Source organism: Dromiciops gliroides, chromosome 2, assembly GCF_019393635.1.
Source record: "Dromiciops gliroides isolate mDroGli1 chromosome 2, mDroGli1.pri, whole genome shotgun sequence".
Lineage (NCBI taxonomy): Eukaryota > Metazoa > Chordata > Mammalia > Microbiotheria > Microbiotheriidae > Dromiciops > Dromiciops gliroides.
The window spans coordinates 507,514,185-507,540,621 of NC_057862.1; the positions used below are offsets into that span (position 1 = coordinate 507,514,185).

Genomic DNA, 26,437 nt, shown 5'->3' on the forward strand with positions numbered 1-26,437 from the left:
ATTATTTCAATATAACTGAATTCCTTTGTTGTCATACATATTTTATCTCATGTAATTAAAAACATTATTCTGATAAAGGGTCCATAAGCTTCACTAGGTTACCAAAGGGATCCACGACACAAAAATACTTCCGAACTTTAGGCCAAAATAATCTCTACAATCCTATCAAGCCCTGACAGCCTAAAGCTAACGCGATGCTCCTTGAACCCGATGGCTCCGCCCACCCCTTTGTGGCTCCGCCCACCCCCTTTGTATCCCGCCCACTCCTTTCTCTGTCCTCTGAGCAGATCTATTCACCACTCCAGGGCTACAGAATTTTAAGTATGGGTGGAGCGGGAGGAGGGGTGGAACAGAGGCGTGGAGGCCCCTAAGGAGCATGCGCAAACCGTGGAGTCGTAGGGCATCTCTGAATCTACTGCCCAGGGTAGCAACATAGACACGCGGAGACGGCACCAGCCAATCAGCTCACGGGGAGGGGGTGGGGCCTCTCCCCTTCGGCTTTAGGAGAAGAACGTTTGGTGACTTCCGGCAATAAGCAAGGGCTGCCCTCCGGGTTGCAGAGCGAGACACTTCCACGGGATCAGGGCAGGAGCCAGGTAAGGGGGAGGACACCCCAAGACAGGCTCCCCTCTGTGCTCGGGCCGCCCCCGACTCCTTTGAGGCCCGCTCTCCCTCCTCCCACGCCCCCTCGGTCCTCCTCCCCCACCTCTGTGATCTTTCTGTCCCCCCCAGCCGTACTCCCCATTTCCCAGTCTCCTCCTTGTATGCTCCCCCGCTCCATCTCCGGTGATCTCCATCCTCTCTCTCCCACCCGCCCGTTCATTTGATCCGTTTTCACTCCCTTTCTCCTTGCCTCTGCTCTTTCGCGATCCCCTTCCCACCCTCTGCCATCTCCTTCCATCTTCCCTTCCCTATCCTTTCCCTTCCGGCTTTCATTGGTGCCTGTCTCCCCACTGCTTCTGCTACCCTCCCTTCCCCTGCATCCATTTCCCATCCTCCCTCCTTTCTTTGTTTCCACCTCTCCTTTTCCTTCCTCCTCTTCTGGGCTCTTTTGAACACCTCTTCTCCCTGTCACTCGTGCTCCTTGGCTGCCTCCTCCTCCTCCCTTCTGTGCTCACCCTTCTCCTGGCCTTCTCTCTTTATTCTACCCTTCCTCTCCAGCCCCTTGTCTTCGTCTGGCCTGCCTTAGCTGTCTACCTTACACCTTTACTGCTGTCTTTGTTGTCTCTTCTCCCCAGGCTCCTTCAACTCTCAGCTAAAAATCCCACCTTCTTCAGTAACCCTTTCCCATGCTGGTAATGCTAATAATCTGCCCTCAGAGATTATTTCTTGTCTGTCTTCTATATATTTGTTTGAATGTAGTTGTTTGCATGTTATCTTCCCCATTGGATTGTAAGTTTCTTGAGGGCAGGAACTAGCTTTTGCCTTCCTCTGTATCCCAGTGCTTAGCACACAGTCCCTGGCACATTGTAGGTACTTAATAAATACTTCTTGTCTTGACTGGACTCACCACCAACATGTATTACCCCAACTCACTTCTTAGTAAATGGAATCATATAACTTGGTTACCTTTTTTCCTTACCCCTGGTGATTGTCTTCTTCCTATTGTTAAGCTGTAATTCTAACCACCCTTCTCTATCAGATGCTGCCTCTTTTCTCCATCTTGTTAAAAACCCAATCACAGAATCACATCAAGATGTTGGGTCCAGATAAGACCCTAGAAAAGTATTTGATCTGGAACATAGATTCATTCTTCTTTACACTATACCATGCTTCTCCCATTTATAAAGACTAAAAATGTATTGACCTAAACAACATGAGGCTTTCTTCCTGGCCAAGACACCATCTCATTCTTCCCTTTTTGAGCAATTCTACAAAAAGCCATAAACAAAAAACAAAAACAAACCAAAAACACCATCTCCTGACATCATATTTGTATTTATTTTCCTTTGGATTCTCTCTATTTTCAAGCAGTCTCACAGATTATTCTCTTTGTTTTCTTTAACTTTATTCTCAATACTCAACCCTAGATTGAATACTAAAAAAATGTTCATTCTCTATTTCTTACCTTAATGAAACTCAGCCTTTATGTAAACAATCTGGAAATAGAATGATCCTAAATTATTTGTATTAATTTATAGAAGAAAGAATTTGAGTGGGTATCTGTAATGAAGAAATGTCTTATGGATGATGAGGCGTGGTGTGACTGAAGACTGTGAAGACTCTACCCTTAAGAAATATAATGAAAAATAATAAACAATCAAAAATATGTACTTCTCTTGGAGATCCATTTACTACCTATAAAACAACCTTGCCATTATAATCAGTTGTTAATGTTGTTTGTTATGCTGTTAAACTTAAACTATTTATAGATCGTACCTTATACTTAGAGTTTTTATTATTTTGAATACCAGTTTAATAACTAGTTTAATGATTTTCAAAGGTGTTTAGTTGCTTCCACCTAACTGAGAAAGAGATGGCTAAACATAAAGGGTTCAGAAAGCTTTTTTTGAGGGTTAAAGTTACATTTTATTTGAATCATGTTTTCCATATCTTACTGTAAAAGGCATCGTTTCCAATGTCAACTTAATGTAGCTGAAAGAGTCAATAGACTGAAGTTTCAATCCTGCCTCCAATACTTAAAAGTTGTGTAACTTTGGGGAAGTCAGTTTCAGACTTGATTTTCTCATCTGTAAAATGGAAATAACAACATTTGCACTACTCAATTTCGTATAGTTGTTTTGAGGAAAGTGCTTTATAAACATTTAAGTATTACATAAATGCCAGTTATCTGTATTATTCATAACTTTAGATCTTAAGTGTTACACAGTACCATGATAATGTGGGTATTAAATTCTGTTATGATTCTAGTTGATTTGAGGGAAGCAAGTGAGAAAGAAAATGCTGTAATATGGTTGAAGGATCAACTATTTCTTTTCTACCCTTGCTTCTGAAATGGACAGGGTTTTCTACCCATACTAGAGCTCATAACTTTTACTTAGTGCAATACCAGCTGTGGTTTTCCTCCTAGTGAGATGAGAGCTCATTTCCATATTTAACATGACATCATTTGTGATGAAATATTTAGTAGACTCATTACAAGTAATTATACAAGATATCACATGAAAAGACAGCTAGATATTTACCCAGAAACTGGATACTTACACATAGAATACTCCCTAACTATGATTTCTATATCTGCCACACCAGAGTTTCTCCAGTTGCCTCGAAGAGTATTGTGAGACAAAATTAATTTCAATTTCATATATTTTCAAGTACCAGATAACAAAATTTTCAAAGTCTCAATTTTAAAAAATGTTTTTAATCATTATACCATAGTGCTTTGCACATTGTAGGCACTTTATAAAATATTTGTTAAATTGGATTGTGAATATTCCAATTTTGTTCCTAATACTTGGGCTGTTGAGAGCAAAGTTAGAGCCATACCTTTTTCTCTTGAAGAAGCCAAGCCTTTAGTTAAGGACTTGAGGTAAAATGAAGTTCTGGGGGGCAGCCAGGTGGCACAGTAGATAAAGCACAGGCCCTGGATTCAGGAGGACCTGAGTTCAAATCCGACTTCAGACACTTAACATTTACTAGCTGTGTGACCCTGGGCAAGTCACTTAACCCTCATTGCCCTGCACAAAAAACAAACAAAAATGAAATTTTTATTTGAAACAGAATGAGGCAATTCTCCTTCCTTTTGTGGCTAAATTCCTTGAGAAGGCTGGCTTTATTGGATTCCTTTGCTTCCTTTCTTCTCAGTCTTGTCTTTACTGTCTACATTCTCACTTCTGACCCCACCGATGATTCAACCAAAACTGCTCTTTCCAAAGTCACTAATGGTGAAATCTAATAGCCTTTTCTCAATTCTCTTCCTTTTTGACCTCTCTGTAGCCTTTTACTCTTTGAATCACCTTTAACATTCTCTTCTCTTTAGGTTTTCATGGCACTGCTCTCTCCTGGTTCTCCTCCTGCCTATCTTCTCAGTCTTCTTTGTTGGATATTCATTCAGGTTAAGCCCACTAACCTCAGATGTCCCATAAGTCTTTGCCCTAATCTTTGTTCTTTTCTTCCATCTCTACTATTTTACTTGGTGATCTCATATCAGTTCTCAAGAATTCAAATATAATCTCTATGTTGATGTTTCTCAAAATCAATTTATCCTGGGGGCAGCTAGGTGGTACAGTGGATAGAGCACCAGCCCTGGATTCAGGAGGACCTGAATTCAAATCTGGCGTCAGACTCTTGACACTTACTAGCTGTGTGACCCTGGGCAAGTCACTTAACCCTCATTACCATGCCAAAAAAAAAAATCAATTTATCCTGCCCTGACCTCTCTGTTGACCTCCAGACCCCCATCTCCAAATGCCTTTCAGATATCTTGAATTTTATAAGCCATAGACATCTTAAATTCAACCTATTCAAAAGTGAACTCATGTTTTCCCCAAACCCTCCCTTCTTCCTAACTTCTCTATTGTTATTGAGGACACTACCATCTTCCCAGTCACCCAGGATCACAATTTAGGTGTCATCCTTGACTCTTCACTCTCACACACATACCCCCCACACATCCAACCTGTTGCCAAGGCCTGTCGATCTCACCTTTGTAACACCTCCCCAATATGCCTCATTCTCTCCTCTGAACAACTGAAATCACCTGCTGGTTGGCCTGCCTGCCACAAGTTTCTCCCTCCTCCGGTCCATCCTCCACTCAGCTATCAAAGTAATCTTTCTAAAACAAAGTTTCACCGTGTTACCCACTTACCCCCAAGTGACTCAGTAAACTCCAGTGTCTCCCTGTCACCTCTGTGATAAAATATGAAGTCCTCTGTTTGGCATTCAAAGCCCCTTATAACTTGCCTTCCCCAATTTCCTTTCCAGTCTTCTTAGACCTTACACATACTCTGATCTAGTGACACTGGCCTCCTTGCTCCTCCTCGAATAGGACAGTCTTATCTCCCAACTGGCTCTTTTCACCTGTCTGTCCCCCATGCTTGGAATGTTCTTCCTCTTCATCTTTTCCTTCTGGCTTCCATAGTTTCCTTCAACTTTTGTCTCAAGGAGAGCTAAAACCCCACCTTCTACATACAGAGAAGTTAAGAAAGATGCGAATCACATTTCTATTAAGGAAAAATGGAACCAGCTGTATTTGTCATTCCCAGCAATCACAGAATGTCAAGAGTTGGAGAAGGGTATACATTCTGAACATGGAAGATAATACAAAGGCACAGAGATAAGCAGCCACTGCATGCCAGGTTTTGTGCTGCACTATGTGATCACAGTGAGGTTTGATACACAGTGCTCCCTAAAGAGGCTTACAGTCTACTTGGTAAAATATGACATGTACATACAAACTGTTTTTAATTGGGTAAAAGTGACCAGTGAATGGCATAAACAGTAAGTGCTAATGAAATTTAAAAGATAGGAATTTTGATAACAAGGAGCTGAGAAAGTTTTATGGAAGAAATATGAAATAAACAATTCCTTGATGGAAGAAGAAGTTTCAAGATTTGGAAGGGCCCTTAGTGGCTAACTAGTCCAACCCATGTGTACAAAAGAAATCCCCATGTAGCTGACAAGTGGTTGTCAGGTTCTGTTAGAACTTTTCCATTGAAATTTCCTTTTTAGCTCAAACACAACTTCTGATAGGAAGCCTTTCCTGATCCTCTCTGGCATGCCATTTCATTTCAAATTACTTTGAATTTATTTTTAAATACTTATCTATGTATCTATTTTGTTCCCTGTTAAAATGTAACCTTTGGAAGAGAATGTTTCATTTTTGACTTTATATCCCAGCACCTAACATAGTACATATAGTAGGTGCTTCACAAAGACTTGTTGATTAATTCTATCTCAAATTTATCACATGACTTTGCCCTTTATCCTTGATAGAGGAAATTCCTCTCCATAAGTTTCCTTCATGGAAGAAAAAAACAGGGCTGATAAAAATCCACAGCAACCACAACAACAAATTACTTTGTTTATAGTTGTCCTAGAGTCCTACCTTTAACGCTTTAATTATGATGTCAAAGGATGATTATAATAGCTGATATTTAAGTACATTAAAGCTCACAAAACATTTTCTATCTATTTTTTCATTTAAGTCTTGTGGCAACCCTTTAGCATGAGTATTATTACTTTATTTTGCAGACAAGCAAATTGATTACCTAAAATCATACAAGTAGTAAATTGCATAATTGGGACTCTTACACACGTCTTTAGACTTCAGGTCCAGTGTTCTTTCTGTGGTGAATTCCAAAGAGAGAGTGATTTGTAGAAATGTAGCCTTAGTAATTGTGTTTCATAACGTTGAATTCTCTGATGGCCAAAAAGAACTCATCCTTTCGCCAAACCTATCCCTTCTTCTTCACATCTTTTTTTATGTCAAGGACACAAGATTTGCTATCCAAGAATCATCCTTGATTCTTCCTTCTTCAATTCCCCCCTAAACCTGATCATTTGCCAAGTCTTGTTGATTCTACCTTCTGTGTAATTTAATGTTCTAAATGTGAATTCTAATCTGTTCCCCCAGTTTTGGGGGAAACTGACTAAAATCACTGATAAAACAAGTTTAGGTTTTTAAGGGTTTATTGGAAAATAGAAAGAAAAAAGATTGAGAACAGAATTCCAACAGCCTGGCATTCCTATCTTTCCTCAAATTTCCTGTGAAGTCCTCTGCCACCACCACCATCAAGTCAGGAACCCAAAAAGCCCCAGAGTTCTCCACGCAGGCTCCCTCTCCTCCTTCCTGTCTCCTCCCAGAAAATAGGAGGCTCCTCAAGTTGATTGGCTGGTAGCCTTGATAGACAGCCCCCATGAGCAAACGTCATTTTCTGACACCAAGGAAAAGCCACAATGCCTCTGAGGCATTTTCCTCATGGTGGAGCTTTCCCACAGCAAGTCTCCAGTAGGTGGCATCATTCCAATCATTACAGTCCCCCCTTTTGTTCCTCAAGAAACAAAATGTTTCCTTGACGGAACAGTAAAAAGAATATAATAACTATTGCTAACTAATAATATGTGAACAACAATATAGAAAAGGAAGAGAGGAAAGTTTTGTCCAGAGGGGCGATTTTTTTTTGTCCTCATGAACCGACGCTTTGACATTAGTCTTGCAAAGGGAGAGCCTCTGCAGAGGGTACATGTAACAAATGCTGTATATTATAACAGAAAGGAGATAGTAAAAACTAACAAAACAAAACAGTTCATATAGAGTCTCTGATTTCTCTTGTCTTCTTGAAGTGGTAAGATGTCATCAGGAGGAAGCTAGATTCTGGTCTGGAAAACTGGATTCTGGACTCTGGTCTGGATTCTGGTCTGGAAAAACTGAATTCTGGACTCTGGTCTGGAAAGCTGGATTCTCTTCTTTAACTGTTTGAATTGCTGTATTTTTACTAAACCTTAGCATAGCATTGTCAATGATCAAATTAATAAATTCCATTACACTTCCCAATGCCTCTTACATATATTCTTTTCATTTTCAAAGCTACTACTCTAACTCAGGGCCTCATCACATGTTCCCTAGATTTCTACAATAGGCGCTTAATTGCTCACAGCATCACATAATTTTTACAGTTGGAAAGGACTTCAGCAGACTCTAGGCCAACCAATACCAGAAAGGGATTCTCATTATAACTTAACTGATAAGTAGCCATCCAGTTTATACTTGGAAGACCTCCAGTGAGGAAGAACTTAAAACCTTCAGAGAAGTTTTTTTTTTTTTCTGACATCAAGCCTAAATCTACTTTGTAACTTCCATCTGTTGTTTCTGTTCTACCCTCTGAGATCAGTCAATCAAACAAACAAATAGTTCTTTTGCATGATATCCATTCAGATATATGGGATGACAGCTATGATGTGCTGCCTGAATCTTGTCCAGAATCCACCTCTTTCCTTTCTAATCCATCTTCCATACATCTTCCAGATTGTTCCTCAAGAAGCTTCAAGTGGTTCTCTCTTGCCTCTAGTATAAAACATAAACACTGCTATTTGTCATTTAAAGCCCTTTACAATTGATCTCTAATTTAGCTTGTTGATTACACATTACTCTCTCTACATCTTGTTCCATCCAAACTAGCCTACTATTCCATCTCCTGTTCTCACCCTTGCAAGTTTCCCCTATGCCTAGAATACACTTCTCACCTTGTTGAACTCCTAACTCCCCTCAAGACTTAGCTTAAGTCTTTCCTGGTTCCCCTAGTTGTTGGTGATTTCTCTAAATTACTTTGCAAATATTTTGCATATACTTTATATTTATTGTTCACTCCATATCCTAACTGTTGGAAAATCTTCCTGTTTCTATGTTCTCAATATCTCTTGTATAAGCCTCCTTCTCTACACTAATAGAACCACAAAGCCAGTTTAAACTCTCATGACCTCTTGTGTAGACTGTTGCAATAGCCTTTTCACTCTTCTGCTAAGCTCGTGTTTCTCCAATTCAATCTATCCTCTACTCATTTGCCAAGATGCTTCCTTTACAGCTCCAGTGGCTGCCTTTTATCTTCTCCATTTGGCCCTTAAAGCTCTTTATTATCTTATCCCTGCCTACTTTTCCTGCCTTCTTTTGCCTGATTTCCCTCCACACACTCTATTATTCAGCAACACTGGTCTACTTGAAGATCCTTAAGCATGACATTTCATCTCCCATCTCCATGCCTTTTCACTGGCTGCCCCACCCCCATCTCTGGAAAAACAGTCCCCCCCACCTCTGCCTTCCTTCAAGACAGCCCAGGACCACATTCTGCAGGAAGCCTTTCCCAGATCTCCCTTCTCCCTCTTGCTGCTAATGTCCTCTCGTATTACAGGTACTCTGTATATATTTTCTATGTACCTAGTTATTTATACTCTATCTTCTCTTTTAGAATATGAGCTCCTTGAGGGCAGGGACTGTGTTTTTGCTTGTCTTTGTGTCCCCAGTGCTCATCAGAGTGCCTTGCACACAGTAAACACTTAATAAATGCTTGTTGACTAACTCACTTATCTGCATTACGTGTTGTTTACACTGAGTTGAATGTAGACTTCTGGAGGGCAGAGTCTTTTTTATTTTTGTCTTTGTATCCCCAGCACCTAGCTGAGTGCCTTGCACATAGTATGATTGTTGAATTGAATTATATTCCTTGCAAAGAAATTAAGTTGAATAGTGTGCTAAAGTAACACTTAAACAAAAGTTTCTCTAGTCAATTTTCCCTAATTCTTTTTCAAAATTTCTATCTGAAGCCTGAAGTTCAGGCATATAGCTCTGTCATAGTTGAAGGGAGCATTGTAGACAAGATTCCCCATGGAGAATCTTACTTTCATTTTATGAATTAGATCCCACATATGGAAAGGGATGACACCATCTCATACCCAAATGATAGAGCCTCAGAGAAGAGTAGAGGAGGCTAATGGAAATGATGTTAGATTTGGAGTCAGGAACCAGGTTCAAGTCTTCCCTCTGCTACTTACTACTTTTGTGACCTTGGGCAAAGCATGTCCCTCCTCTGGGTACCGGTTCCCTATGAAATAGGGAGGTCAGACTAAATGATCCCTAAAATCTCTTCCCACTCAAAGTCTATGATCCTACAAACTTTATCTACTCTTTTCCTGTCCTTATTCTCTGGCCCCATTCTGATTATAGATCTGGGGGTGACTGGTAACATAAGTGGCTTGAATATTTTAAAATGTTCAGTGTCTAAGAAGCAAGCTTGATTTTATAAGTATTCTTTGTAAAAGTGACAGGAAGAAGCAAAGCCATTTTAAAATGTTCTCCTGTTCTATGCTTTTAATTGTCCTTCTAAGACTATTACTTTTCTTACAGTATACTCTACAATTAATCCACATGTGATGAAGAAAAATGTACATTTGGGTGTGCAGTTTAGCACTGATGAAGAAATTTTCATTCATTTCCATTTGGATGTCCTATAGATATCTCAAATGTTTGTATGTCCAAAGCAAAATGTATTATTTTCCCCCTAAGTTCATCCCTTCTTCTAACTTTCCTCTTCCAGTTTTTCAGGTTCATAACTTGAGTCATCCTTGATTCTTTACCTTCTATTACTTTTCACATCCAAATGTGTGTTCCTTCCCTCCCCCACCTCAGTCCTCTGTGTGCTGGGGGCCCCAGCAGATTGGATTCTGTGGGAAGCTATTCCCAGCCTTCTTGCCAATACTCCCTTCTTCTCTCTCTTTCTTGCCTAGATGTTGAAGCTGCTCACTTATCCACCTTCATCCTTGCCCCTACAAGAGAGAATTCAGAGTCTGATCTACTATGACCCTTGGACCCATTCCCCACATTCCACTAGTCATATACAGGACCCCACCCTCACCATGTGGGCATAATCTCTCATATTAATTATATGAGCAGGGAGTCACCAACTTCAGTCCTTTCTGTAAGACAGTGAACTCAGAAGGGCAGCTAGGTAGAGCAGTGGATAGAGCACTGGCCCTGGATTCAGGAGGACCTGAGTTCAAATCCGGTCTCAGACACTTGACACTTACTAGCTGTGTGACCCTGGGCAAGTCACTTAGCCCTCATTGCCCCCCCCCCCAAAAAAAGACAATGAACTCATGGACCTTACCATCTGCCTTTACATTTTGTTCTAAAGTCCATCAAGTCTGCATTTGCACTGCAATTGAACTCTCATATATGTGTTATCTCTCCCAGTTAGGGTATGAGTTCCCTGAGAGCAGGTGGTAAAACTCAAGGCATTAAATGCCAATATAAATATCCCATTGTCATAGGTAAAGAGCCAGATGTACCCTCATAAGTATCATGGATTTGGTGGGATGAAATGTGTGCCTAGACACTGCACAGGTTTTCTGAAACATACAGATTAGATAAAGGGGGGGGGGGGTTGTTCATTAAAAAAGTATATCTAATATGAGGAAATCCAGGACCCAGAGGAAGAGAAGAAAGCCAGAGATGATTTGAGTAACAGTCAGTGTCTAGAGAGAGAAACAAGTAATTTTGTCATTGGAATATAATATATACCACCTAGATAGAGAGGAAATATATGTAATAAAATTGTTATGTGACCTTAACTAGGTCCTCATTGCTACTAGACTAATCCTTCTGTACCTCCCTAAACATCTCACTTTCCCATTCATCTAAACTGAACCTTTTTGTCCCTCCTCAAACCTTCCATGACTTCTCCTTTCCCCCCACCCTCTCAGCTGAGTACCTTGCCTCATACTTTACTGAAAAAATTGAGGCCATTCACCCCTCTTTTCAACTCCTCATCTCACATCAGTTCAATGCCTTCTGCCACTATCTTCTCCTTCAGCCCCTTCTCACATGAAGTGACATTCCTCGCCAAAACAAACTCTACATTTGCAAGTGATTCCATTGCATACCAACTCCTCCAGCAGACTGCCCCCTCTGACATACCCACTCTCACTGATCTTCAATCTCTCCCTGTCTGCTGAGTTTCCCTACTACTTACAAACATGCCCAAGTCTTTCCCTGCTATTGTACCATATCTGTTTTTCCTTAACTCCTTAAAAAGGCTGTCTACAATAGGTGCCTCCACTTCTCTCCTCTCGCTCTCTTCTTAACTCTACAGTCAAGCTTCTAACATCATCATTCAGCTGAACCCCCCTCCCCCCCCCCCCCCCCCCCCCCCCCGCGACAAAGTTACTAATTTTCTTTTAATTACCAAATCCAATGGCCTTGGCTTAGAACCTCTCCTCCTTGTCCTTTGCAGCCTTTGACACTGTTGGTCACCCTCATCTCCTTGATACTCTTCTGGGCTTTCAAGACACTACTTTAATCTCCTGGTTCTTCTCCTACTTATCTGACCAATTCTTCTCAGTCTCCTTTGCTAGTCTTCATCCAGGTCATGCCCACCAATTTCAGGTACTTCATAGACAGCTGTCCTGGGCCCTCTTCTTTTCTTCCTCTACACTTGGTGACCACATCAGCTCTCATGAATTCATCTATCTCTATTCTGCCGATTCTCAAATCTACTTTTCCATCCTTAATATCTCTACTAACTTACTGTCTTGCATCAACAGATGCCTTTTAGACATTTTGAACTAGATATTCTGTAGACATCATAAATTCAGCATGTCTAAAACTATACCCTCTAAATACTCCCCAATTCCAAACTTCCCTGTTTCTCTCAAGGGTATACCACCATCCTAGTTACCCAGGTTCACAACCCAAGAGTCATCCTTGATTCCTCACTTTTTTTACTCTCCCCCATCCCCCATAATCCAATCTGTTGCTAAGCTCTGTCAATTTTACCTTTGCTACATTTCTCAAATATTTCCTCTTTGCTGTGCTACTGTCACAACCCTGGTGTGGGTCCTCATCAAGTTATGCCCAGACAATTCCAGTAACCTCCTCAATGGATGCCTGCCTCAAGTCATTCCCCACCCCAATACATCCTTCATTCAGCCACCAAAGTGATTTTCCTAAAGCACAGGCATGAGCATGTCATGCCCCCCAGTTAACTGCAGTAGTTCCCTATCTCCTACCGGATCAAATACAAAAATCTCTTTGCACTCAGAGTCTATCAGAATCTACCCATCACCTAACTCTCCAAATTAGTGCTGCCCCACCCCCACACACACACCATGACACCAGCCTCCTTGCTGTTCCTCTGAAAAAAATTACATCTCCCACCTCCAGGCATTTTCTCTAACTATCCCCATTCCTGAATGTTCTCCCTCTTCATCAATGGCCTCATTGCTCCTCTGACTTCCTTCAGATCTCAACTGAAATCTCACCTTCTACAGAAAGTCTTTCTTAATCCCTCATAGTTTAAAGCCTTCCCTGTTGGTTATTTCCTATTTATTGTATACATAGTTTGTTGGTACGTGATTGTCTGCCTATTGTCTCCCCATTAGACTGTGAGCTTCTTGAGGGCAGTGACTTTCTTTGGCCTTGTTTTGTGTCTCCAGTGTATAGCACAGCACTTGACATAATAGTTGCTTAATAAATGCTTATTGACAGACTGACTAAATAAAGAGTTTTGGAAATATCACATTCCTGGTACAGAGACAAAATCTAGTAGTGATGGGAATCTTCCATTATCGGGACATCTGCCAGAGCTGTCTCTTAGTGATAATTTTATCCTTCAAAAGGTAGAGGAACCAAGAAGAGGAAATTCTGTTCTGGATCTTTTTCTCATTAACCTGAAGGTTGCTGGAACAGAAATAATTGGAATCCTAAGTCTGAAGTAACCAGTCCTTCCTAGAGATTTTGATAGAGGAAGATAAATAGAGGAGGGAAAGAAATCTGGGCATTTTCTGACATGCTTTCTAATTTGGGGGAAAGAAAATTTCCAAGGATTTATAAGAAAGATAGGTAAGGTTCCATGGAATAAAAGGCCTACAGGAGAAGTCAGCCTAAGAGGGATGGGAGATGCTCAGGAATAAAATTTTGAAAACCCAAAGAAAAAGGAATAACAAAGAATAACAGTGACATTTATCTGAAGAGACCAATGTGGATTCACAAGGAACTTACTGAAAAGTCAGATTGTAAAGAAATATGCAGATTATAGAAAGTACAAGGCCAAATGCCCAAGGATGATAATAGCAGCAACAGCAACAATAATAGCTAACATTTATATAGCACTTACCATGTGCCAGATACTCTGCTAACCAACTTACAGTTATTATTTCATTTGATCCTCACACCTATTACCCCTCATTCTACAGATGAGGAAACAGATGCAGCAGAAGCAAAGTGCCTTGCCCAGTGTCACACAGCTAATAATTGTCTGAGGCCAGATTTGAACTTAGGTCTTTCTGACTCTAGGCTCAGCACTCTATCCATTGGGTCACCTATCAATGTAAAAGCATGGCTTGACCTTGTAAAAATAGTGTCGGAAGTACTAAGTTTTAGAATGAGTCAAGATTGGTGATGGAAACTAAGGGCAACAAAATGGTTTGGGTTGGGTTTTTGTTGTTGTTATTTTATTTTATTTTTTTTAAGATTTTTTTTTTTGTGTGGCAATGGGGGGTTAAGTGACTTGCCCAGGGTCACACAGCTAGTAAGTGTCAAGTGTCTGAGGCCGGATTTGAACTCAGGTCCTCCTGAATCCAGGGCCAGTGCCTTATCCACTGCGCCACCTAGCTGCCCCTGTTGTTGTTATTTTAAAACTATATTAGAGGGGCATCTAGGTGGCACAGTGGAGATAAAGCATCAGCCCTGGATTCAGGAGGACCTGAGTTCAAATTTCACCTCTGATGCTTGACACGTAGTAGCTGTGTGACCCTGGGCAAGTCATTAACCCTCATTGCCCTCAAAAAAACCCAACTATATTAGAGCAAAGAGAGGTTCAAAGAAGAGATAAGCACCTTTTCTCGGAATAAATGGGACAGGGATTACTGATTATAAAGAAGGATAAAACTGCCTTTTTTTTTTTTTTTGCTTCTATGGAAAATGACTATAATTGGCAAGTTTTCTAAGGAAAATGACCTTTACATTATAATTGGCATGAAAATGATTAACAGGGAGTTGATATCCAAGATGGAAGATAATAAGAGAGTGTATAGCTATCTTTGATGAATTAAAAGTCACATGGTGAAAGAACTGGCAGATGTGATTTCTGAGCCACTGTCAGGGATACTTCAAAGGTCACGGAAACTGAAAGCAGTGCTATAAGGTTGGAGAAAAAGCAGCCATTGTCTTGGTTTTCAAAAATGCAAAGAGAGTAGATCTTGACTTGAATTCCTGAGAAAATTCTGGAAGAGATCGTGCCAGGGGCAGCTAGATGGCGCAGTGGATAGAGCACTGGCCCTGGATTCAGGAGTACCTGAGTTCAAATCCAGCCTCAGACACTTAACACTTACTAGCTGTGTGACCCTGGGCAAGTCACTTAACCCCAATTGCCCCGCAAAAAAAAAAAAAAAAAAAAGAATAGATCATGCCAAACCAACTTTATTACTTTTTTGGGCAAGATTACCAAGCTAGGAGATCTGGGTATGCAAAGGATATCGTTTAGTTAGATATTAGCATAGCTTTTGATAAAATATTTTTTTACTATTCTTGTGGAGAATTTGGAGAGAGATGGGTTAGGAGATAACATGATCCAGTGGATTCAGAACTGGCTAGATGACTAGACTCTGAATAATTTTGTTAATGATTCAAATTCAGTGTCAGAGTAGCAGATCTCTAGTGGAATACCCCACAAGAATCTGTGCTCAGCTTTATGCTGTTTAACAGTTTTGTCATTGACTTGAATAAAAGTATAGATCACCTGCTCACTAATTGTGCAAATGACAAAAATCTGGGATTTTCAGTTAGTTAACACTACCAGTTAATAGAATCAGAATCCTGAAAGGCAGCATTGGGCTCATTCTAGCTAGCAAAATGAAATTCATTACAGATAAATATAAATACTTAGCCTTAGGTACCAAAAAACAAACTTTGTACAAGGTAGAAGTATGGTTAGCATTTGTTCTAAAAGCATCTGAAGGCTTTAATGGACTACAAACTCCATATGACGTAACAGATATAGCAGTTCCCCAAGAGGCAACTTAATTTTGAACTACATTAAGAAAGACATAACTTCCAGGATTAGGGGAAGTGATAGTCTTGATCTATTCTTCCTCTTCAGACTTTATCTGGAGTACTGTGGTGAGTTCTAGGTTCCATAATTTAAGAAGGATATTGCAGGGGGCAGCTAGGTGGCACAGTGGATGAAGCACTGACCCTGGATTCAAGACGACCTGAGTTCAAATCTGGCCTCAGACACTTGACACTTACTAGCTGTGTGACCTTGGGCAAGTCACTTAACTCTCATTGTCCCAGCTGAAAAAAAAAAAAGGGATATTGCTAAACCATTGAGTGCTCAGAAGAAGGCATTCAGAATGATTATAGACCTAGAGTCTATGTCATATAAGGATCATTTGAAGAAAGTAGAATGGTGTAGTATGGAGAAGAGAAGACGCAAGGAAGATATGAGATCTGTCTTCAAACATTTGAAGGATTGTCATATGGAAGAAGAGTTAAGACTTGTTCTGCCTGGCTGAGAAGGCAGAACCAGGAGCAACGGGTGAAAGTTGAAGAGGCAAATTTCAGCTAGATGTAAAGAATCCCTTCTATTAAAGCTAGAATAGGTCGCCTATATAGGTGATGGCTTTACCTTCCTTATTGGTCTTCAAACAGAAGCAAGACAACCACTTGTTGAAAATATTATAGTAGATTCCTTTCTTGTTTGGATTGAACTAGATGGTCATTTAGGTCCCTTCCAATTCTCAAATTCTAGCTCTTCCTCCTTGAATTGTTGAAACTTAATCAACAAGCATTTAGCACTTGTTTTGTGCCAGGCAGCATGATACTACATGCTTAGGGTACAAAAAAAGAAGTGAAAATCTCTACCGTCATAGACTTACTTTATAATGGGGTGAGGAATGGGAGAGGATGACTTGGTTTGCTGATAAATGTTTAACTACCATCTTGGGGGGGGGGGGAATGTGTGATACTTTAAAGTTTAATATGTATTTTTTACACTTTATTAAGTCCAAACAATCAACAATAACATAACAAAATGTTATAAACAATAACAATAAAAATAATAGCAAACAATAAATCAATTCCAGATTTGTAGTATTTTCTGATTTCCGAGTTGTAAATAAGCACTGAAAATTTAACAATCAACAGGATCTCATAGTTTGTTTAAGTTGGCTGTAATACACCCCTGTACTATACAAGATACATACAATACATATAGAGTAGGTAAAAACCAAACTACGAAAAGAAGTTTTTAGCAGTTGAAACAGCTTGGTTGTGAAGAGTTTTAAATCCCAACAAGACTTTATATTTGATTCAAGAAATAATATGGAGCCACTGAAGTTTATTGAGTACAGGAGTAGTTTGGTCAGACCTGTACTTTAGAAAAAAAAAACACTTTGGCAGCTGTGTGGAAGATGGATTGAAGTGGTGAGAGACTCAAGGGAAGGAAACCAGTTAGAAGGCTATTGCAATATGGAATTATGCCCAGAGAGTTATAAAACTGTGTAAATCCCTTGACCCAGCAATACCATAGGTATTCCCAGGGTGATCAGGGAAAAAGGAAAAGAACTTTATGTTCTAAAATATTTACAGTAGTTCTCTTCGTGAGAGCAAAGAACTGGAAATTGAGGGGATGCCTATCAGTTGAGGAATGGCTAAACAAGTTGTGGTACACGATTGTGATGGAATACTACTGTGCTGTAAGAAATGATGAACTGGTTGATTTTAGAAAAACACAGAAAGACTTGTATGAAATAATGAAAAGTGAAATAAGCAGAACCAAGAGAACGTTGTATACAATAACAGCAATATTGTTGAAAGAATAATTGTGAACAGATTATTCTATTTATTATAAATACTCAAATCAATTACAAAGGATGATGTTCTCTACCTCCAGAGAAAGAGCTGATAAATAGAAGTGTGCATGGTATGGTTCTACATATATTTATAAATCTGTGTCAAATGGTGATCTTCTCTAGTGCAGGGTACAAAGGGAGGAGGACAGCTGGGAACTTAAAATGCAACAAAATAAAAATAAAAACATGGGGAAAAAAGAAGGCTATTGCAGTAGTATGAGGAGTGAACTAAGCTAACATTGTTCTACTAGCTCTGGTTTCTAGTGCCCATAGTATGTTATAGAAAAAGGGTTAATGTAACCATTGTCAACATGAAGCAATTTTTAAAATTACATATACCTTATAACATAAATTATATATTTTTATAGGAAAAATATGCCATTTTTGGGTCAAGACTGGAGATCTCCTGGATGGAGTTGGATTAAAACAGATGATGGCTGGAAAAGATGTGAATCCTGTAGTCAAGAACTGGAGAGAGAAAACAACCAATGTAATATCAATCATGGCATGTAAGCTATCTCTGTCTATTTATTTGTGCTTTGATATAGATTCTTTTTTTTTAAATGACAAATTCATGAAATAGACATTTTTTACTTGTTAAAACATCTTTCTGGTAAAGATATGCAGTCGCTTTAAGCATGGGCTTGTACTTCCGTCTACTATTTTGTGAGGCATTTATAGTCTTCCAACTATTAGAATATGGTGATAATCAAAACTACTGTATTTTCTTATATTCATTTGCATTTTGGCTTCATTAATTTGTTCAAATAGACCAGATTGTAATTGCAATTATGTGCAGTGTCATCTCATTTTTGTCCTTCTGATTTGGTGTTGAGTTTACCTTTCCTCTGACTAGTTAATATACTGACTACATATCCATTATTCTGAAATTACGATGCCATCAGAAACCAATTTTTAATATATCATCAATTTCGTGTGTGTGTGTGTGTGTGTGTGTGTGTGTGTGTGTGTGTGTGTGTGTGTGTGTATGCTCACTCTGGTTCATCTTCTAGTTATAATTCTTAAAAGTAGTTGTTTTTGTTGATTGCCCTTCATTCTCAAAGAGGACATGACATTGGAGTGATGTCACAACTTGTAGTGAATTAGATTTAAGTGAGGCAGGACTTTGCAAAGTCACCAGCTTCACTTTTTCCTACAGAGCCATCTGGGTCCAGTGGCAAGATATATGTCAGGATGACTGGAGATGGCCCCAGATATTTAAGGCAATTGAGTTAATTGGCTTCCCCAAGGTCACACAGCTAATAAGTGTCTGAGATCACATTTGAACTCAGGTTCTCCCAACTTCAGGTCCAGTGCTCTATCTACTGCTCCACCTAGTTGCCCTTTGAAGGTAATATTCATCACCCATAGAAGAAAAGCTTAGCATACAAACCTTTGGCCTTTTTTCTTTTTTAAATTAAATTTGTTTTAAATCACCAAAAATCCTACTCCCTTTCCATTACCACTTCCTCCCCATTAAGTAATAAAGAAAAGGGGCAGCTAGGTGGTGCAGTGGATAGAGCACTGGCCCTGGAGTGAAGAGGACCTGAGTTCAAATCTGGTCTCAGACACTTAACACTTACTAGCTGTGTGACCCAGGGCAAGTCACTTAACCCCAATTGCCTCACCAAAAAAAAAAAAAAAGTAATAAAGAAAAACAAACCCCCCATTACCAACATGTATAGTCAAACTAAATAAATTCCCACATTGGCCACTGAAAAAAAAAATCTCAATCTACTCTGAATCTTTCTGTCAGGACATGGATCATCTTTCATCCTGAGTATTTTGGAATTGGGGTTATTCTAAAGTTCTAAAGTCTTTCAAAGTTGTTTATCTTTACAGGAATATTATTTTATAAATTATTCTGGTTCTGCTTACTTCATTCTGCATCATTTCATACAAGTTTTCCCCAATTTCTCTGAAAGTGTCACCTTTATAATTTCATGTAGCACAGTGTTCTATTAATATACCATAAATTGCTTAGCCATTTTGCAATTCATGGTTACTCCCTCACTTTCCAATTCTATGCCACAATAAAAAGAACTGCTATAAATATTTTTGTTCATATGGATCCTTTTCTTCTTTCTTTGATATCTTTGGAGTGTAAATCTAATATTGGTATCACTGGGTGTAAGGGCATGCACAGTTTAATAACTTGGGGGCATAGTTCCCAATTGATTTCCAGAACGACTGGACTCATTCACAATTCTATCATTTGTGTGTTTTCCCATAACCTCTCCAGCATTTATCAATTTCATTTTTTGTCACCTTTACCATTCTGATAAGTGTGAGGTGTAATTTCAGAGTTGTTTTAATTTACATTTATTTAATTATTAGTAATTTAGATAATTTTTATATGGCTATTGATAGCTTCTATTTCTTTCTCTTAAAAGTACTTGTTGGGGCCGGCTAGGTGGCTCAGTGGATAAAGCACTGGCCCTGGATTCAGGAGTTCCTAAGTTCAAATCCAGCCTCAGACACTTGACACTTACCAGCTGTGTGACCCTGGGCAAGTCACTTAACCCCCATTGCCCTGCCAAAAAAAAAAAGGACTTGTTCATATCTATCAATCTATTGGGAAATAGCACTTATTCTTATAAATTTAAATCCGTGGCTTATATATTTTAGAAATAAGATATTTATCAGAGAAACTTTCTACTAAGACTTTAAAAAAAAATTACCTGCTTCTCCTGATTTTAACCACATTGACTTTGTGTAAAACCTTGTGATTTAATCATACATATTCATTTTACCTTCTGTAATCCTCTCTATCTCTTATTTGATCATGGACTTTCCCCCATCCATCATCTGACAGATAATTTCTTCCTTGCTCCTCTAATTTATAGTCATACTTTCTATCCATGTCATGAACCCATTTGCAACTTATCGTGTTATACAGTATGAGATGTTTATCTATACCTAGTTACTGCCAAACTGCTTTCCAGTTTGGGCATCAATTTTTGTAAGTAAGTAAGTTGGATATGATAAGAATCAAATAAATTAACTGTGCCTTGATAGGGAGGAAATGATATAGGAATCATTTCAGAAGCAGTGTTATCTATGTACAGTCAGACAGCCTTCAACTAGTTAGAGCAAAAGTCAAAATCAACACCAAATTAGAAGGATAAAGATGAGAAGATAATGCTATCCATAGTTACAACCCCAAATCAAACTTATATTAGCTGTTGACTCTGAAACCTCCACAGAAGTACTACTTCAATCATCTCAGAAAGGAAGTAACTCTGGTTTCTGAAAGGCTATGCCAGCACAACACAGATTCAACTCTGAATGATATCATCAAACTAAAAAGGCTTCATTTATATTCTGGAGATAGACTATCTATTGTCTAACTAAGTACACAGAGGCTTATCAGCATTAGGTTGACCACTAGGTGATTAATTCTTTGGTCATGGCAACTTATAAAACAACCAGAAATACAAAATGGCTTTATAGGGGCAGCTAGGTGGTGCAGTGGATAGAGCACAGGCCCTGGAGTCAGGAGTACCTGAGTTCAAATCAGGCCTCAGACACTTAACACTTACTAGCTGTGTGACCCTGGGCAAGTCACTTAACCCTAATTGCCTCACGTAAAAAAAACAAAAACAAACAAACAAAAAACCAAAATGGCTTTATATCCTGTGTGTTCTCCCTCTCACTTCTGGGTGACTGTGGTAGAGTAAATGGAAAAGGGAGCAGAAGGTACTAAGAATTATACATCTTTTTATATTACTTACAAATCTTAATTTGACTCTTAGTACTCTGTATGTGAAATCATTGTCCAGTGAACAATCTGAGGACCAGAACTATAGCAATAACAGCATTCTTGCTATGAAGAAAACCAAAATTTCAGTGAAATGGAAGGATACGTGCCAGTTTTTCAATGGAATGTCAGTTGAAGGCATTGGTGTCATCATGTTCCAAAAGGGGAATAAAAAATAAGACATGTGGTCACCTTACCTTAACATTCATGATTAGCATAAGCCAAAAGACCACCATGAAGATAACTACACCTTATGCACTAACATCTGTTAGAAAGGATGAAGCAGAGAAATCTTGATAAGATCATCCAGACCAAATTAACATATACCTTGATACTTGCTAACTTAAATACAAAGAGGAGACAGAGGAGAAAAGTGAAAAATGTTGAAGATGATTCATTATTAAAATTTAAAGCAGATTATTTATAGCTAGGCTGAGCTGGTATTTTTAAAAGGAAGAGTGACCTAAATTACTTTACAAAGGGGGCAGCTAGGTGGCACAGTGGATCTGGGCCCTGGATTCAGGAGGACCCGAGTTCAAATCCGGCCTCAGACAACTTGACACTTACTAGCTGTGTGACCCTGGGCAAGTCACTTAACCCCAATTGCCACACACACACACACACACACACACACACACACACACACACACAATCCTTTACATGGGAATAATAATACTTGACTACCTATCTCACAAGGTTATGCATGTAAAGCAATTTGTAAACTGTAATATTCTGTACAAATACCAGCTTTTTGCTATTGCTGCTGCTGTTACTATACATGCTCTGCACTTCAGACATCCATGGTTTCATCAGTGTGGGAATTCCTTCCACTCTGTGTCACTGACATAGATGATTTATAAATCCCTCTTGATGAGCTCCTGTCATTATTTTAGTCTGGACCTGTGATTTCATTGGCATAGGTAAATCCTGGCATATGGCAACTTCCCCAAGAAATGCAAATTGGCAACTTGTGTGTGATGTACAGTCTATTATAGCAGGTATGTATCAGAGGCAAGAAAACAAGAAAAGTGCTTTTTTAAACTGTAGTGTTACAGAAGTACATTGTTACCAAAAACTTACACAATTCACTTAGCATCTCTAGCCCCTTCAGCTTTTTATACCTAGGTCCAAATCAGCCCTCTGTCCACTATACCACATGCCTGTCTGCTGCTATCATACCTCAAGATAATAGGGTCTTTCCAAATCAAAAATTAAAACAAATTATACAGTTTTTAAAAGTTAAAACTTAGAACAAATTATATCACTTTAAACATAATGGGGGAGGGGGGCTAATAAAGTTTTTGTTACACATATGTAGAAATGTTAGGTTTCTAAATTGTCTTTGCTGTACATGCCCAGTGCCCTTATAACAGTTATAGAGATTGTACCAGAATTTAAAAAATATGTGTGTACGTACATACATACATGCATGCATGCATGTATGCATGCACACAAACACCCTGAAGTGCTTTAGTACTTGAGAGGAGATGTCACAGATAGTTCTACCTCAAGGTCTATTTTTTATTTGATACTGCTTACTCATTTATTCTCCCACCCCTGCCCCAAACCCACAGTGCATATTTTGAGTAGCTGTGACTTTATGTATCACATATTTGTCTATTTCCCACATTTAATTAAGAAAAGAGCACAGAAACAAGGTTTATATGGTTAAAAAAAAAATTTCTCCCCTTTCCCCCTCCCAGCCTTTTTCTCCTTTGCAATAGCAGCTGAAATTAGAAGATCTTTTCTAAGTGGAATAAAACTTGGACTTGCTAGGTCAAAGTTAAATTAAAAGAGCTGGTTCTTTGTGACACTAGGTCAGGAGAAGAAAGCAGGTATCTACTTCAACTCAGCTACTTTTCATACCTTACCCTTTACTCCTTGCCTCTTTCTTAACTTTTGTAAATAAAGGGAAAGGGTAGGCAGAAACAAAGCTCTCAGCTTTCTAGTGAAACTTTAATCCTATGAAAGGGGGTTAGCATTGAGCAGGAACTTGGTTTATAGTGACTTCCTGATCCTTCTTTCCTTGGAATTAAAAGTGACCCAAACTCCAAACCTAAAATTTGAAAAGGAAAATAATCCTAAAATTATAAACAACACTTTTTGATCCACTCATAAATAATGTCATCATCTTATCTCTTTGCAAACTTGGTAATTCTGTCAAGGCTTTTCTGAAAGTATTGAATACGGAAGTGATTTAGTTTCTACTTAATGTCCCATTTCTTTTTGCAAAGGATGGTGAAAATAACCAAAATTAATGAAGGCTGCCACAACTGACTGTAGAAAAGACCGACATGCACAAACAATTCTGTGTAGCTTCTTTTTCTATTTTAGAGTAGAAAATATCAGTAAAAGGAAGGAGGAAATTATTCTTGTAAATTAAAGTATAAGTTACTTGTTTCCACAATACTTGGTCTAGTGGCACCCAACTAGTATCTATTTTCAGGTTTTAAAGGTATTTTTCTAACAGCATTCACTTTAATAAAGTTAATCCTAATCAGTCAAGTATATAACCAGTTTTTATGTGTGGTTCTACATTATATTTAATGCTATTTGTGTGCTGAAGCTATCTAAAGTACTTTGCTACTGAAGAGTAAAGAAAGGGGGCCTTATCATAGGATTTATAAGCTTAGAGGACAGCAAAGTCCCCATGAAACACTTTTTTTATGTTTGGGATGTTCTGCCTCTTTACAGTTTTATTTTCAATATCCAGGCTCCTTTCAAGACAACTTTAAGTGCTAACTCCTACACAAGGCCTTTTCTAATTATCTAATTGAAAGTATTCCTACATGTCCCCAAAATTTCTTTTGAGGACAGTGAGTTTTTTTGTTTTTTCTTTTATTAGTATCCCCAGTACCCTCAGATTTAGTTGATGCTTATTGAATTGAATTGGGTGCAGAATGATGATGGACCAAGGTGAATTGTAAAGTAAATAGATTTTGAGAATCATTTTGGAATGAATGGTATCATATAAACCATCCATAATATAGTAATATGATCCTTTTGAAGCAGATATGAAATAGTTTTTATCCCTCAAAGATACAGTTGAGGTACAGAACTTGAGACTAAGTTTCATAGTGAGAAATAGAACCCAGATTTCTTTGGTTTACCACTTCATTTTTGCTTCAAATTTTGCCCCATGAGAGTAATTGCAAAAATATATATTTCAAATAGAAGGAAGTTATAACTTGAAAGGTCCTTGGTGACCATCTACTCCAGTTCCCTTTCTGTGTGTTTTCAATTTTGTGTCTTTCCCTTTCTTTTTATTACTTGATAAATCCATGTTTAAAATTGACGCTTAATCTGGAAAATGTTAGTAACCATCCTTGTAACAACTTTTTCTTTAGAAAGTGGTTTTCTTCTCCCTTTTCTTATTTCATCACATTGATTAGGCTAATGGTATCCAATAAATCTTTTCAGCTTGTTCATAATTTGCCAGATTCTTTCCTATAATTATCATTGATCATATGGTCTTGAATTCATTTGTGAGGGAGAACTCTGTATTCATGGCACTGATGCATGCAGAATTAAGGATAGTCACCTGATATTGCTGTGCTCTGGAGAGAGTAACAGAAATCTTGGTGTCATGGCCAAGATAAAATCATTTGCTGCCATGAAAGTTGGGTTTCTTAAAATTTCTTCCTATGGAGGATGGTCAACACACATGGTGAAAGGTGAACATATTCAACAATCTAATGAAGCTTTCTTGTGAATACCATTATTTTTTCACCCTCAAAATATTTACATGTTCCTTTCCTGTTTCTACAGGATCATTTGACGGAACTTTAAATTGTTTTTTAATTGTTACTAGTTAAAATCAATTTATGTAGTACCTTGACCTTTCTTCTCAATTTGTCTAAGTTTGTAGCCAGTCACTATAACTAAAACCCCATTAAATGTCAGCATTTATTATTAATCATTTAACCAAAATTCTATTCCATTTCTTATTTTGTAGTGATGTGAACCTGAACTTTTTAAAGGCTCTGGTGGTGAAATAATAACTCTAGGTACTACTAGGCTAGAAAGGAATAGTATATCCTCCTGGTGATAGACATTGTATTTGTTGTCCTAGAACTGGACTAGCTCATCACCAGTGGATTGACCATCAGGTGATGCATATTTTTTGGCCATAGAAATTCACTGAATTGTGGAAACATGGAAATTCTTGTTTTTTAATATGCATTTTTATTCATATTTCAAAAATATAAACAATTTCTTTTGTGATCTGCATAAGTAGAAAGAATACATGTTCTGATTTAAAATAACGGATCCTTGAAATTCGAAAAATATTTCTTTGTACGTTTAGTGAAAAAGATGTTTGTTTTAGTTTTGACCTCATCATGTTTCAAATATGTATATGGAGTAGGAATTCAGTTCACTCAGGAAATAGTTGGTTTAAAAAAATCACTCCTTCACAATTCTTTTTTTAGTAAATTGCTATGTATGCCACATAGCTCAGCTTATTTAATACACTTAAACTTCTCAGCTTCTATATATCTTATTAATACAATACTCCTCTCCCAACTCAGATTGTCTTATCTCTATTTGTTTTCCTTTAGTATATACTATACTTTCTTCCTGCTCCCACTTCTTCCCAAACAAAAGAAGCAAACACAGGCAAAACTTTCTTTTTCCTCTGGTACTTCAAGGGTATTGTTTTCTTTGCTTGTTTTTTCCCCTCGGTGGTAGTGGAGAGAGGAAATACTAAAGTGTACTGAAACAACAGAATTATTCGCTTAGTTTGGGACCAGTTCTCTTTAGAGACCCTCATCTTTATCAGCTTGACCAACTGAAACAAAACTCCTCTTTGTTCACCAGAGGTAAATTAAACTAAAAACTCCCATTCTCCTACCTCCCTCCATCGTTTACAACATAGAGAACGGAAAGACAGGATGTACCTACTAAGATAATGGGGAAGTTACAAATTCACACAAAGAGAAGGGGGAGCCCCTTAGGATGCAAGGTTCTGTATGACCAATCCAGCAAAAGAATTGTAATTAATAAGTCAAAAGCATATATTAAACACCTGTGTACTGTGGCTGTACCATATTTGGCTAGGTGGCGCTAGAGCTCAGGGTCACCAGGAAAACTTGAGTTAAAATGCAGCCTCAATCTGGCCTCAGACACTTAACACTTACTAGCTGTGTGACCCTGGGCAAGTCACTTAACCCCAGTTGCCTCACCAAAAAAAAAAAAAATCCAGCCTCAGACACTTATTAGTTGTGTGACCCTGGGCAAGTCACTTAACCTCTGTTTGCCTTAGTTTCCTCAATTGTAAAATGATGATAATAAAAAGCACCTACCTTCCAAGGCTGTTGTGAGTATCAAATGAGATAATAACTGTAAAGTGTTTAGAACAGTGCCTGGAACATAGTA

General features: G+C 38.5%; 1 protein-coding gene across 2 annotated transcripts in view; it reads left to right on the forward strand.

The window, feature by feature from the left end:
• Nucleotides 1–419: 419 nt before the first annotated feature.
• FBXO25 (F-box protein 25) overlaps nt 420–26,437 on the forward strand; it is a 110,210-nt gene continuing 84,192 nt past the window's right edge. For both annotated transcript variants that reach the window (XM_043989684.1, XM_043989685.1), the window contains exons 1-2: nt 420–596; nt 17,670–17,810. In XM_043989684.1, coding sequence (XP_043845619.1) covers nt 17,677–17,810 — 134 coding nt within the window. In that variant the 5' untranslated portion in view covers nt 420–596; nt 17,670–17,676. The remainder of the gene's footprint in view (nt 597–17,669; nt 17,811–26,437) is intronic.